At 37.9% G+C, this 16,896-nt stretch overlaps 1 protein-coding gene across 3 annotated transcripts in view; it reads right to left on the bottom strand.

Moving 5' to 3' along the window:
• mahj (LisH and WD40 domain-containing protein mahjong) overlaps nucleotides 1-16,896 on the bottom strand; it is a 193,984-nt gene that overhangs the window by 68,157 nt on the left and 108,931 nt on the right. For all 3 annotated transcript variants that reach the window (XM_068390118.1, XM_068390129.1, XM_068390122.1), the window contains 3 exons: nucleotides 8,872-8,997; nucleotides 5,400-5,553; nucleotides 1,043-1,191 (listed from right to left, as the gene is read on the bottom strand). In XM_068390118.1, the coding sequence (XP_068246219.1) occupies nucleotides 1,043-1,191; nucleotides 5,400-5,553; nucleotides 8,872-8,997 (429 nt within the window). The remainder of the gene's footprint in view (nucleotides 1-1,042; nucleotides 1,192-5,399; nucleotides 5,554-8,871; nucleotides 8,998-16,896) is intronic.

Here is a 16,896-nt window from a genome sequence, read left to right as displayed (position 1 = left end):
CTGGATAAATGGTACCTACAACTAAGGATATTATACCCTAGAAAATTCTAGTAAATTCATAAAATTTTGGGGGGAATTTATGTTCCAATTTACATGAACAAAAAAACAAATGTTGTAGGTGACAAGACATAAATACAAGGACTGTTTCCAAAAGTCAAGAGAAATTATGCAATCAGTAGAACATTCAAGATAAAAAGTTTATTCTGAAGTGGAATTTTCCATCACACAATTTAGTAACTGTCTATCAACAAACTATAAGGCCTAATCCAATTGAAGGAACAACTAGGAAGATCTTGATTCTCAAATTTAAGATGCTTTCCTTGTACCTAGAACATGCCAGTCAACATAAAACACTACAACACCCTTTTGAAAGGACTTCTGATCAAAGGACTAGATGCCTCTCAAGGATTAAAGACTATCAGGATTGACATACAACCAATACAACGTGTTACAGTAAAACCATACAGAGAGCAACAAAAGCAAAGGAAACATGGTAAGTGAGTCAGAACCGCATGAGTTCTAAATAAACATTGCACAACTGTAACAAAACCTGAATGCATAAAATAATTTACCCTCAGCAGCTTTACTTATACCTATCCACTCAAACAGGTACTGTATTAGTATGGTCAGAGAGGCCATAACCTGAGACAGAGGTTACCATCCATCTCCACGGTCAAAAACTCCCCTCTCCTTCCTAATTAGCCCCTATATCATTTACACAACAGACAAAACTTGTGCAGAGCTTGGTATACCTGATGTTTTCAGCCGTTACTTTAGTAATTCTAGAAACAATGTTCGTAAACATTTACGTTGTTATCTTTGCTATTACAGCTATTTCAAGTGTTGTTTAAGCATTATAGGAAACAATAAAATGAATATGAATTATTAATATTAAAGCTTATCATATCTTCAAAGAATTTACTTCCTTTTTTCAACATATGATAAGATAGCAAATAAATTTACCAAAATATAAGAAATTCTATACAAATTCTGTGGGTGTGTTTCACTATGAAATTCTTGCTTTCAGCGCAATAGTACTTACTCTGTGAATGCTCTGCATCGATACATCCATATTTGCATCGCCTTCATGCTTCGTTCGTCCTGACACTGCCTTTATGAGCTCCATGGCATGACGTTGGAATTTCACATGTTCCATTCGTTTATCTTGAAGAATGGGCTCTTTCATCAACACTAAAATGTGAGAAAAATGTTCTCTTTAAAGTTACAAAATTAAATTACTTCAATTAAATTCATAAAACAAAGGACAATTTCATTACAGTTCAGCTGTACCTCAGATTACAAGCATACACATTGAAATCAGCTTATGAGCATTGTATCGGTTTGCGAGAATAGCATGCGATGAGCAGAAAGCAGTTGCGCGGTGAGCAGAAAGCAGTTGCGCAGTTGCGCGATGAGCAGAAAGCAGTTGCGCGGTGCTCACATAGCACCTAAACAGAGTTCACGTGATCTTTATGCCATTTTGTTTTGCCTTGGCTTACAATTCCAACGACCCTTCGCTGAGACCTTAACTCTTCCACTCTCCGAGCAGCAGTCATAGCAGCATCATCAATAATATCATGCGGGTGTCTTTACGATTGTTCTTTGCAGAGTTGTGACAGTGGTTTCTTTATCGAATTGTAATCGCTACTGTTCACTGTCAAGTTATCAGTACAGTATCGAGGCAATGGCTCCCAAGATGATTAAGAAGGACATGACTACAAAAAAGTTAAAAAGAAACTACCAAGAAGAAAGAGCAAGACGTGTGTGGCAGACATGTCAAAATGTAAAATTGTACAGAATTGACATTTTATACATAAAGTGGTAGTAGCAGATTATAGGCTGAAAAAATAAGGAAAAGAAAAGCCCCCAACCTGGAATAGGAGGATTAAACTTAGAAGCTGTGGGGGAAGGCAAGACAGTTCCAAAGTAAAGTGGAAAAATCCTAAAAGGATTGATACATAAATGGAATGTCAAAATCACCTGAAGAGATATGGGATGTTATGAGAGAGATTGTGGTATCAGCAGCAACAAAACTGTGTCGGAGGCCAAGTGGTAAGCAGTAACAGGAAAAATAAACATGGTGGAGGAATCAATAGGTTCTTCACAAAGGAAGAATATTGCCAGATGAAGGTGGGAAGATAACTACCAAACAAGAAAGAAATATAGATGGAATATAGATGGCCATGTAATAAGAAAGGAGGTGAAACCAACCAAGAGAGAAAGAACATACCATTGACAGAGAAGAGTGTGGGGTTTCAGCAGATCAAATGGATCCATGTGGTGAGGTGGGACTAGTAGATCTATGTATCTATATACCATGGCACTTACCCCAATTTTGGGGGTTTGCCAACATAAAAGAAAAAGGGGAGGGGCATTTTTCTTCTCTTCATTACTCCTTAAAAGGGATTCAGCCAAGTTTGATTGGTACTGCTAGGGTACCACAGCCCACCCTCCCCCTTTATCCACCCCAAATGAAGCTTCATAACGCTGAATCCCCTACTGCCGCTACCTCTGCGGTCATACAAGCCAACTGGAGGAAGCAGCAGGGCCTATTGGAACTGTGCCACAATCTTTTGCCATTCATTCCTATTTCTAGCATGTTCTTTAGCCTCTCTCCCATCTATCCTCCTACCACCCCAAGCTTTCTTCACTCCATCCATCCACCCTACCCTTGGCCTTCCTCATGTGCTTCTCCCACCAACTTTTGCATTCATCACCTTCTTCAGCAAACAGCCATTTACCATTCTCTCTACAAGGCTAAAACACCCCAACACATTCATATCCTCTCTAGCTGCTAATTCATTTCTTACACCTGTTTTCACCCTCACTACTGTACTTTTTACCCCTCTGATGGTCCAGCACTTTGCTGCAGTAGAGGGGCTTGAGTGTCTCAATGATGGGCTGGGCAATGGCGGTGGGGTAGTTTATCCACCCTGGCAGGCTCAACCATACCGCTAAGGCCAGTTCTGAGAGACCAGACCAAGACTGGACCCCTATAGGCCTTCTCCTTTATTTAAGATAGGCAAAGGCTAGGAGAAGGAAAACTCCAAAATCAAACCAAACAAGACCCCAACGGCGGAGCTTCCCAGCGCCGGCGGAAGAGGGCAATGCCTGCCGGGCAGGCAACAAGGCGGGCCTTGACATAACAAGAACCCGGCAGCCCGATGCAACCAACATCGGAGAAGCCGCCTGTCTCATATGTCTTGAGCCGCGGTGAAAACGGTGTGGGCCAAGTGTGTGTGCCTGGCCGTTGCAAAGCCACGACCACCCAAAACAATATACCCAGCTACTGGCCTTCTGTCGTTTCCTCCACCCTTCTTCATTTATCAGACATAAGCACCCACCCCATAGATAGGAGGCTGATGGCTAACGACAGAACCCAATACTCGGACACGAGTGGGCGCCGCCGACGACGACGACTGTACTTTGTTCGTATCTCTATCTAATCGAGATACACCAGCCATGCTTCTCACACTTCATCTCAAACACATTTAATTTCTGTCTCTTCATCACTTTTATCCCCCACAACTCCGAAACATACATCACAGTTGGTACAATCACTTTCTCATACAATACTCTCTTTACATTCATCACTAACCCTCTATTCTTTATCACTCCCTTCACTGCCCCTAACACTTCAAATCCTTCATTCATCATATGACTTACATCTGCTTCTACTCTACCATTTGCAGAAACAACAGACCCCAAGTACTTAAACTGATCTGCTTCCTTGAGTAACTCCACTCAACAGAACATTCAATCTAGCACCATCTTCTATTCTCATGCAACTCATAACCTAACTCTTACCCACATTAACCCTCAATTTCCTTCTGTCACACACCCTCCTAAACTCTGTCGCTCATCAACCTACTTCTCCTCTGAATCTAAAACAATATATCATCTGCAAACAAAAATTACTTTCCCTTACCTTTGTATAGCGGAACAATACATGCACACACCCAGCCATTAAACAATCTCCCCATCCATTCAAGTACATTTACCAGGCCCTTCTTTTAATATCTTAGCCCTCACACCATCCATACCAGATGCTTTCCTTGCTCTTGTTTCATCTAGTGCTCTCTTCACTTTGTCTCTTGTAATCTCTTTCTCATTCTCATCCCTCATCACTGGCTCCTAACCACTTGCAACAATAATCATATCTGGCCCCCTATTATCCCCAGCAACCTTCAAAATATTCAGCTCACCTTTTCCTTGAGTACCCTCCTTTCAACAACCCTCCATTTTCATGTTTTAATGTTTCTTCATTTCTAGATCCACCCTTCCATACTTTTGTTTTTCAAAAACTTCTTAATCTCTTCATACAAATGACCCAATTCCTGACTCCACCTCCAGTCAGCTGCCCTCTTTGCCTCACCTACCTTGCATTTTACTTCCCCAATTTTTCTTTCTGTATCTTTCATACTTGTTTACACTGTTCCTCTGCAGCCATTCTTCAAATGCCCTCTTTTTCTCTTCCACTTTCCTCTTCACTCCTTTATTCCACCATTCACTACCCTTTCTCATGCTGCCTCCAACAATACTCTTGCCAACACATCACTTGCAAGCCCAATGAGATTTTGTTTTACTAACTTCCACTCCTACTCTAGATCACCAGTTTCTCTCACTTTCACCCTGTCATATGCCACTTCCAACCTTTCTTAATATTCAGTTCTTACCTCTAGTTTTTAACTCTCCAACATTCATTACTTCCTTTTCACACCCCACCCATTCTATTTCCCAACTCATTTACTACAACTAATTTCATTTCACCCCAAAAAAAATATCACACAAAGTTAACCATACCTTAAACACATGCACATCTTCCAATCTTCCAAACACCCTTCTTGTTATCAACACATAATTCATTTTCTACCCTTCTTCAATTCCCCACTCTTACCCATGGATACTTGTTCATATCTTTCTTTTTTGAATAACTACAATTTATTACCAGCTCTTGTTCACCACACATATCTAGCAGCCTCTCACCCGACTCGTTTTCACCTGGTACGTCATACATCCCAATGACACCTTTTACTTCTCCAGCACCCACTCTGGCATTTAAATCACCCATCACAACTACTTAATTCCTTCTACACATATTAATTAATTCCAGAATTCATTCACTTCTCTCACAACCTGGTCCATATGCACTAACAAAATCTCACCATTCCCTGCCCAACCTAACACTTACCCACATTAACCCAGATGATATCTCTTTTGAAGTATTAAAGGGTCTCATTGATAATGCTTGTAGCAACAACGTTAAACCACTCAGTTTATCATCTACATACACGTACACTTTGGTTCAGAATTTGTAGTGACAAGTGTAACAGAGTTTATGAGGCAACAGAGAGGTAAAAAAGGTCATTACAGCTATTATAAAATACAGAGGGACTTACGTTGTAATTGGCCAGTAGTAAAAATAGGAAGTTTACTCATAATCTGGCGTGCCGTTTCACTTCTGGATAAGCCAACAAGTGCACGGCATGCTAATCCTCTAATGCAGTCTGCATCAGTGATGGGCATCTTTTTGTGGAGCACATTCAATAAATACTGAAATTATAAAAACAATACTTTAAAAAAAGAGATTTTAAATTTAAATAATTAAAGTTAAAAATTCTTTTTACAGTACAATTAAAATCAGCCTTTCCCACATACAAGCTGGATCTACTTGGATATCCACAACTAAGACAGAATTACAGCATCCAATTTATTAGTTATGTATTCAGCTTAAGTTCATGAAAATTTCAAAATAATGTACAAGTATACCGCGCTTAACATTGTTTCGAGTCAAGTCGGTCATCAAAAATAATACATGGGAAAATAAAAATTAAGTTTTGAGTAATTTTATTTGAATTTTCGTCTGTCCGCTATAAGTAATGAAGTAATAATATCACTGGGATAGTGATAAAAGCACATAAAACATGTCATTTTACAATAACTAAGAATTATCGTATTTAAAATTATATGAAACTTCTTACACTCGGAGTAACGTTCACATAACATAAATCATAGTAAACGAACTATGAAAACATCTTTTTATATTAGTTAGCAGTCTTTAAAAGCTCAACTGTGGTAGTTCAAATATCTAATATTTGAAGCATTAACAGAAAATAAAATCATAATATCCTACGATAAATAAGAATAAAAGTATATGAAACAAATTTTTGTATTCAGTTTTTTCATTTCAAGTGCAACTTAACAATCAACGATTACTTTTTTATTTATGGTTGTGATCAGCTGATCAAATCTATCGATAATAACAAAGAATAACTTTTGAAGCATTTTATATATATATATATATATATATATATATATATATATATATATATATATATATACATACATAAATATTTCCTATACAAACAATCAAAACTTTAACAAAAACAAGAAGAAAAACCAGATAGAATAGTGTGCCCGAGTGTACCCTCAAGCAAGAGAACTCTAACCCAAGACAGTGGAAGACCATGGTACAGAGGCTATGACACTACCCAAGACTAGAGAATAATGGTTTGATTTTGGAGTGTCCTTCTCCTAGAAGAGCTGCTTACCATAGCTAAAGTCTCTCTTCTACTCTTACCAAGAGGAAAGTAGCCACAGAACAATTACAGTGCAGTGGTTAACCACTTGAGTGAAGGAGAATGGTTTGGTAATCTCAGCGTTGTCAGGTGTAAGAAAGACAGAGGAGAATCTGTAAAGAATAGGCCAGACTATTTGGCGTCTGTGAAGGCAAAGGGAAAGAACCGTAACCAGAGAGAAGGACCCAATATAGTACTGTCTGGCCAGTCAAAGGATCCCAATATATATATATATATATATATATATATATATATATATATATATATATATATATATATATATATATGTATGTATGTATGTATGTATATATGTATGTATGTATGTGTGTATGTGTAATATAAATATATATATAATATAAACAATATATACAATATATATATATATATATATATATATATATATATATATATATATATATATACAATATATATATATATATATATATATATATATATATATATACATATATATATATATATATATATATATATATATATATATATATATATATATATATACAATATATATATATATATATATATATATATATATATATATATATATATATATAGAGAGAGAGAGAGAGAGAGAGAGAGAGAGAGAGAAGGATACTATGAGCTTTTATTAAAGATAATGTTATTACAAATATTTTACTTGCCGTATCTCTAGAAATTCCTACACACGTCGCATAGCAGGAAAACCATTTTGTTTCCGTTTAGTCAACAATATCAAATTACCTCTAATGACAGTATGACAATTTTATGGTCTTATGAATGTTCGAAACTGTCACAAACCATTATTTTACATTCCATTTCTAAAATATTTTTTCAAACTTCAGTTCTTAGTTTAATTTCTTAACTTGTACCCACATCAATTATGAAATCACCAGCAACAAGAAGAATGTCAAGGCTAGTAGTTTTAAATTAAGTTACAGAAGCAACCAAGAAATCAAACAAAATATTGTGCTGCCGCTAGAACATTTGATGTGATATGGATATTGTGAGATTGGAGAAAGAGTGAGGATAATTTGAATCATGGTGGATTTTCAATGAACGACAAATAAGCTTATCTAAATTTTATTATAGCTGTCATTATCGATACCATTAAAATTATTGAAAGATTAGAGAAAGATAAATGCTGCTGAGGATACAACCATAACCTGAATGTTTATATTTTGTCAAGGGCTTGCATACATAAAAGTTGATTTCATTGTTGATATGGAATATTTCCTCAAAAAGGCTATTTATCATGAACTTATGCAATAACAAAATATAAATATGGCTTGGTTACTTTGATTATCGGTTATCATACTGAGACCTAGGCTAGCATAACAATAAACACAACTTGGAATTTAAGGTGTGATCTTTTTATCGGTTGTATAAGACGACCCCCACAATTTTCAGGATGAGTTTTAGGATTTAAGTGTTGTCTTATATGCGAAATATACGGTACTTCTGTTTAAAAATAGATAGGATGAAATATATGAACCTACTGTAATTCATTGTGATCAGATTGATATAATTTTAGTGATTACTCTGAATAATTTGTAGACACCTTGTTTAATTATTCCTATTTTCAAACTCAAGAAATTAGCCCGGTGTTCACAGTCTTCTCTGGATTAGCCTGAACTAAATGAAAACAACACAACAAGGTAACAATGTTGTTAAAGTTTACGTCTGATTACTATTCAAAGCAGTCAACAGACAGTTGAAATGACTTCAAGAGGGAATGATAGCGAACAACATTCCTCCATACACAAACATAACACTAAGGTCACAGGCCAGATAAGTTTACAGTAAATACAGTATAGCCACAAAAAATTTGAATCACACTGATTTATCAGTTCAAAATGAAGTAAAGAAATTCAATTCATTTCAAGGTGACGAAATAGACGTTTTATTAGACACCAGAGAAGAGATGAACTGAAAAGCAGGAGATAAATGGTTGTGTTATCGACTAGTTAGTTGCCCTTAACTATCAGATGACATGGTAGTTTCTAGAGAGGGAGGCATTTTGCAGAAAGAATGGAAAATTTTAATATAAGGGTAAGGGTACCATCACAGATTATAACCTTTTATCAGAACTTTGATAATAGAATGTTATGAACTAGGATAATGCAATTCAGTTTCCATATAGTTATATAGTTGTGATGGGGATAAAATAATGCATAAATAACTACACATAATCACTGTAACATATCAATTTATCATTAAGTAAATTTTCGGTGGATTATGAAGCACTTGAACAGATTTAGGGAAAATTTTTGCAATTCCAAAGAATAAAAGCACTTACCATGATGCCATTACTCGTTCGTACACAGTCCCAAGATTTGTTAAGAACATCTTCTCCATTAGTTATTCCTTTCTTTTTGCTACTGCTTGGTGTTGATGGCACATTATATCGATTACTGCTTCCAAGCTATACAATAAGAAAAATTTTATATAAATTATGGGAATATGATTTTTAAAGTTACAATATACAATGAAAATGACTAAATAAGCAAAAGCTACTTTTATGAGACACAGTTAATCATAAAACCAGTTATACAATACATTTTAACAACTATATATGACTAAAATGTTCTATTTTCTTAAAACTAAGAAATTCAGGTACACCACAAAAACCCACAGCAAAACAGAAAAGAAACAGTATTGATATGTAATGTAGAACAGGACTCATTAGGAAACTGAATAAAATAATTTAAAATTAAGTAAAAAATTATCCTAATTCCTCTAGTGATGAAATCACTAATTCACTGTCACTATGAGATGAGAATTTTGTATAGAATTAATGGTTATGCATGAAAAAGAAATATATATATATCATATCTTGTCTTGCTCATACCAAACCAAATAAAAATGCATTTATGAATTTGGACTACAGATTAGTAACAGGGGCCTTTGAACCCATTCAGTATCCAAGAGTAACAGTGGGAAAACACCCAGCTACATTTGCACTGTACAGAATATGAGTATAAATATAAAAAAAATAAATATAAATATAAATATATATATACTGTATATATATATATATATATATATATATATATATATATATATATATATATATATATATATATATATATATATATAGAGGGGATTTTGACAAAGGAAAAATCTATTTCTGGGCAAGGAACCTGTGTCACCCCCCTCGAGTGACTTCCCGTTTTCTAAAAACACGTGACCTAAGCCTACCCTTTATGTAGGGAGCGGCGAAAGGCGTAGGGGGGGAGAGGACACCATGAGAGGGGAAGGCAGGCTCAAAATCAGGTGACCTCTGTGATCGGAGGGGTGGGTACCACCCTCCGAAACACAAAGGAAAGACCCGATGAGGCGCCAAGCATGTAGCTTCCTGCGAAGCACGCAAAAAACAGTATATAATAGCAGAAGCAAAAATATATAAATTCACTAAAATAAAAGACAATGAAATGCAATTAAATAGGCTAAATCAACAAACTGAGTAAATTAAGGGGAAAGGAACATGGCACAAAAGAAAATAAAAACAAAAACTTCCAAAAACCGGGTAGCTGCCGACTTGGAATGGAAAATAACATTCAAGCACAACATAAGTTTCCAAAATCGGGTAAAGTACCGACCAGGAAAGGCAGAGCGCAAACCGTGTTCCGACTCCCCGTAAAACACTCAAGAATACGTAAAATCTCGTATGAAAAGCTACCGACCAAAGCCGCATACGGCTCGGCCAAGCAGGTCAACAAACATTGTCCAAAAAACCTAAATAAAAAACGAAATCATGCCCAATTATAAAATAAATGTCCAGATCACAAAAAGGGACTGCAATTAGTATGAGGAACTAATTGAAAGTCCGACAATACAAGGAGATCACGAGGAAGCTACATCAAAAAGGCCGCGAACACACCCGTAAGGGAACGTGAACAAATGACTGAGAAAAAAACCAACTAGGTAATTGAATTAACGAGTGTCGCTACCTCGAAATCCTAAACAGACAATTATAATACTCAACTTGGGAGCAGGAATCTCCAAAACGTCGGATATCTTCAAAATCACAAAACAACACAGAGCAATGAAAAACACGTCTGAACCGTCGCTGGTGCTAAAGAGGAATGAAGGTAAAGGGGTGGGGAGGTGTAAGGGTGAGAGGAGGATAGTCGTAGTAAAGGCAGCAGTCGGGTGTTGTTCCAGGGGATGTTGTTGAAGGAGAGGTCTAACTGGTGAGGGACCTATGGTCGTGGTTCTATCACGCCCCAGTAACTATACCGACGCTCATTGAGTGAGCGAGCTGGGTTAATCCTGGCATTCCATGCATTCCTTTTTTCTCTGGTATATTTAGCAATATTTATGCCTTAGAAATGGTGCTTTAAGGAGCATTTCACGGAGCGACACAGGTCAAGCCCAGAAATGTATACTGTATATAATTATATATATATATATATACAATCATATATATATATATATATATATATACACAGTATATATATATATATATATATATATATATATATATATATATATATATATATATATATATATACATATATATATATATATATATATATATATATATATATATATATATATATATATATATATATACATATATATACATATATATACATATATATATATATATATATATATATAACTATATATATACATATATAACTATATATATACATATATAACTACAGTATATATAAACATATATAACTATATATATACATACATATATAACTACAGTATATATATACATATATAACTATATATATACATATATATATAACTATATACAGTAGGGTCCCGAATTAAGCGTGTTCGAATTACACGATTCCCCTTTTCCACGATCGCTATTTTTCAAAAATAAATTTTCTGTATCCACGAGGCTGTTCAAAGTTCGCGAGTCAAGCACTACAAAATGTATCAAATCTATAGTCTTATTAAGTATATTGGTAGCCCTAAATACGGTGATTTATAATAAATGTTACAAAACAATATTAACATTACATTTCATTAACATAATTTCATAATGAATAGCCTATTTAAGGATAAAATTCCACATCAACAATGAAATCAACTGTTAACTGTGCGAGTCCAGCTGACAAAATGTAAACAGAAATGTGGTTACGTTCTCGGCAATCTTTATCTTTCTCCAACCTTACGATAATTGTAATGGTAGTGTTAATGATGGTATATTAAAGCATTATTTTTGTTTAGTACAGTATATTTAAAAGCCTTATTTTTCCCTCTGGGCGTTCAAGGTTTTCACGAGTAGACTGGGTTCGTTTATCGGCAGTGAATAGCCTAAACTTCGGTAACGAGTCGTCAATATTTTGTCATATTTTAAACAGTATACATTTGATTTGCAAACATTGGTTTTGTAGAGTAGACGGTAAAATAAAATCTAGAGAGAGAGAGAGAGAGAGAGAGAGAGAGAGAGAGAGAGAGAGAGAGATTTGATGGCAGAAATCTCTCTCTCTCTCTCTCTCTCTCTCTCTCTCTCTCTCTCTCTCTCTCTCTCTCTCTCTCTCTCTCTCTCTCTCTCTCTCTCTCTCTCTAGATTTTATTTTACCGTCTACTCTACAAAACCAATGTTTGCAAATCAAATGTATACTGTTTAAAATATGACAAAATATTGACGACTCGTTACCGAAGTTTAGGCTATTCACTGCCGATAAACGATAACAAACCCTTTAATGCAAACTAACTGTATCCTTTGATATTCCTCTATATTTATCACGAATTCCTTCTATACCTCCTCAGACACTCTTATTTCAAATATCTAAATTATTCTTATCACAACTAACACCATCTAGTCATTTTCATTCCATTATATCTATTATTCCTCTGGATCTTATTCCCTTTCCTTATTCTGTTTATTCGATGGGATTCGTTTTTCCCTTTACCGTCTTTCAGAATCTATTTTTAGCCACTGGCAACCAAATCCCCCCTTCCCCCGTCTCCTACCGTCTCCCCTGCGAGTCCACCCAGCCTATCTCAACACTTCCCCCACCTTCATCCTCCCCTGTTCTAGGTCTGTAACCTTCTGCGTCATAATATCTCTCTCTCTCTCTCTCTCTCTCTCTCTCTCTCTCTCTCTCTCTCTCTCTCTCTCTCGTTATACAATACTTACAAATAGATGAAGAAACCAAAATCGGTTTTCTTGAAGTGTCAATTAAATACAAAACGAAAAAATTATACCGTGTATACATCCATTTCAATCATAGCTTAAAATACGGTAACCGATTTCGTCCGCAAACCACTATTTTTTAGGAAACACCATTCTATTCCAGAAAATTTTTACTCTTTAAATGTCAATTGCGCTATAATAAAACATGTACTTATGTTGTAAAATTTCGGGTGTGTTTTAAAAATCGAGTATTGCTGACTTATTTTTGTTTTACTTTTGGCTGTGATCACATCAGCTGATGTCTAGCTTCCGCGCGAATACAATAACAAAGAATTGTTTACACCATTTCTTAACTTATTCAAACCATCTATACAGTTAATATTACATAAACACCAATGTGTTATAACCTATCATATTTATTGTTTAGTACTTTAAAACCATCTCTCTCTCTCTCTCTCTCATCGAACGTTATAGCGGTAACCTAATTGTTCGGTGACTTTAAAAATAGGCCTAGTTCTTTCTTCTTTACCTTTTTTGCATATGGATCCATAATTGAGGTGGGTACAAGTTGACTTATAACTGAAGTTAGGAAAAGTATTTTGGATATGGAAAGGACAATTATCTTTCGTAACAGTTTAGAATTATCGTAAGTTATCACTCTGTCATTAGCGGCAGTTTGCTATTGTGGATTAAACGCATAAGGAAAAAAAAATTTCCAGCTTTGCTACGAATTTAGGAATTTATATGGATACGGTAAGTAAAATATTTGTAATAACATAGTTTACTAAATGTTTGTAATATCATTAGTTATGACTTAGATAATGTGTGTTTAATGCATTCGTTTGTTTATTATGATCGAAGATGGAGCATAAACAAATGGAAGGTTTCCGTTTCAGGTGGCATCATAAAGAAAAACATTTCATAAATGGCATTCATTTCATTTATTTGAAAGTTCTAATAAAAAATAATTAGAACATTGGTAATAACAAATTCAACATATAATCTATACTTGGTAAAATTGCTGTCAATTCAAAAACACATGTATAAATGCGTCTGTTTCTTCGTTGTGATCAGAGTTAAACGTAAACAAAACATTGGTTGTCGTTTTCTATTCTGCTTTTTAGCGTGTTTAGGAAACGCATGATATAAAATCGCCTTTATTTTGATAATTCTGGATTTTCAATCATACAACAAGCTAGTCTATAGTGATGGTTTTGCTATTCACCAGTTGTATTATACAATAGATATGACAAACATTAAAATTTGTCTGTATTTTGGGTTGTGTTGTAACGGGAAATATATGGTGTTTACACCTATCCTGGTTATAATTTTAACCATTTTTCAAGTTATTAGAACTTTAAAGTATATTAAATGTTTTATTTATTTACAAAAACAATCTGATATTATAAAGAAATACAGTATAGTACAAAGAAAGTATTGGAAATGGGTAGTAAACACATTTGAATAGGCAAATTGCTGGTTGCCATGGCCACAATGGAATTATTTCTGTTAGTTGTGTGTTTCGAAATTCGCGATTTTCCATTTACACGAGGTCATTAATCGACCAAATTCTCGCATAATTCGGGACCCTACTGTATATACATATATAACTATAGTAGTTCACGGTAAGTACTCCGTGTTGGAACAAATCACAAATTTTAATTAATTTGTATTTTTCCTAACAGTACTTACCTCGAACTACTTTCGGGTTATGGCCCGCCCATCCTGCTCCGAGTGCCTTACAGGACTTCGTAAAACCTATCTGTCAAAAACTTACTGGAGCTCGAGACCTGAGCAAGCATGCTCTCTGACCCCGGGTCACCTCATGGCGCGTATCACTCCGCCAGAGGTTACCCCGCATGAAAAACGGGAGTAGGGTAAACTACACAAAATTCTGGTCGGTTGGGAGATCCCAGATACTCCTAGGAAAGTAGTTGGAGGTAAGTACTCCGTGTTGGAACAAACTCATTTTCAGGATAAATCGTCCTGGCGTTGCAAAACCGAATGTCAGAAGCAAAAATGCTATGCAGTTGGGAGTTGTACTAAGTCACCTTATTCAGTGGTATGAATGTATAACTCCGGCCCCCTTAAGTAGTTCATATGAACCACCAGGTGCAGTTTCTGCACAGCAATATGAGTACAATAAGGTTGTCAGAAGGGGAGGGATATCACAAATTTTAGGTAATTTGTATTTTTCCTAACAGTACTTACCTCGAACTACTTTCTTAGGAGTATCTGGGATCTCCTCCCTAACCGACCAAGATTTTTGCGTAGTTCCCCCTATCTCCGTTTTCTCTTGTCGGGTCCCTCCGTGGCGGATGGATACTCGCCCTGAGGCGACCTGGGGTCAGCGCACGAGTGTGTGCTGCTAGGTCTGTCGCCAGTAAGCATCTGGTCGCGGCGTAGATAACATCTCGCCGCTCTCTCTCACATCCCGTCCGACCCACCATTGTGTTCCACGTGCTCCCTTTGTGCTTTCCCTCCCTCTGTGCCATCCCCATTAACATCCTTTCCTTGTGTTACTTGTGATGCTTGTGTATTCGTGTATTCCCGTATGGAATCCCAGCGTCGTTGTCCCGGGTCCAAGGCCGGTAAGTCTTGCGGAGCTTGGCTTTCTAAGGCCGATGTCGATCCGCACACGTTGTGCTCCTCGTGTAGAGGCAGAGTGTACTCGCCTGCCTCCACGTGTCCGGAGTGTGCGTCCTGGCCAGAGTTGCAGTGGGCCTTGTATGCAACAAAGAAGAAAAAGGCGTCGAAGCGGTCTCCTAGGAAGCCGGGTATCAGCTCGCCCTTGACGTCGCCTGCAGCTCCTTCGGAGAGAGGTTCTCCTTCCCCTTCCCCTACCCAAAGTAGGGGACGAGGTAAGTCCGTTGCAGGGAAACGGCCCATTGCGGTTCCCCATGAGTCTGATGTAATTGATGCTAATTGTATTGTGTCTACGCAGACGGGTGGCGAGTCTGCTAGTGTGGCAGATGTGTATTCCGTAGATGAGGTTCTGGTGCCAGCAGGACCCGTCTCGAGTGAAGACCCGGTGTAGGAGAAGTCAGGAACAGCTCCTTTCCCCCCCCCCCCCCACCCCTCGTGGCAGTGCTTTTCAGGAACAGCAGTTTCCGGGGACGGGCTAGACAAAGAAAGGCAGGCCACGTGCTCTTCAGACCCCGATTCCATTCTGTGGACAGCGCCAAGGACGCCCTTCAGGTCACCCATACGGCAAGAGGAGGAGTTTTCGGGATGGTTTGCCTCTCGAGGGGCACTACGCAAGCCCCCGGCGCCTTAGGATTCTCTACTGCCGGACTTCACGCAACCCGTCACCCAGGCAGCACAATCATAAGCCCCTAGGTTGGTAGCAGAAGACACAGAAGACTCAGATAGCTCCTCTTCCTCTTCATCTACCTCGGACGATCCCTCGTCCTACAGTTCGTCATCGTCGGAGGACTCCAGCGGCCGGGAGACGAGGAGGAGGAGAAAGAGTTCTAAGAGGAGGAAGTCGAGCTCATACGCAGGCCCTTCGAGGAAGAAGCCCAAGGTTACGAGGAGGAAGAACAAGAAGAGGAATTCTTCCAAGAGGAAGTGGGTTAAAGTGGCTTTTCCCCCTTACGGGTCGAAAAGGGCTCTTGCCGCTCCAGTGCCTGCTTCCGCGCCCTTGCCCAGTATCTCTTCAGCTCCGTCCACCCGTCGGATGCAGCCGTTGGCACACTTCAATTTTCCCTTGCCTTTGCCTGGCAAGTCACAGGCTCCATTCGTTCAGTGGAGGTAGCCGCTGGCTCGGCCCGGCAGCATGGCGCCCACGCCCATAGTCTCACCGGCTCCATCCAGGCATCGGATGCAGCCGCAGGCACAAGAGGACTGTTACTCTCCACGGATTTCCCCTGGAGGAGGTAGACCCATGATGGATACCTCCGCCCCAGCGGCTCCATCCGTGATGGAGGCAGCCGCTCCGTCGAGCCGGCCGGAGGAAAAGGATACAGCCGCCCCCACAGATCCATCCGTGATCAAGACTACAGCTGACACGGAAGATCAAGTGGTAGATGGCTTACTGGACACTGGCGAATGTTCCCCCAATGAAGTGCCCTCCTATAGGAAGGTCCTGGCACTGACCCGGCACAACCACAGGCTAGACGAGCCTATATCATCATCAGAGCAGGCTTGGCTTTCGGGTTTGAGAATTATGGTAGACAATCCAATTCAACAGAAACCATCCTTGACCCTACCCAC

The sequence above is a fragment of the Palaemon carinicauda genome, chromosome 1 (genome assembly GCF_036898095.1).
Source record: "Palaemon carinicauda isolate YSFRI2023 chromosome 1, ASM3689809v2, whole genome shotgun sequence".
NCBI classification, from domain to species: domain Eukaryota; kingdom Metazoa; phylum Arthropoda; class Malacostraca; order Decapoda; family Palaemonidae; genus Palaemon; species Palaemon carinicauda.
This window is presented reverse-complemented; position numbering and strand designations above follow the sequence as displayed.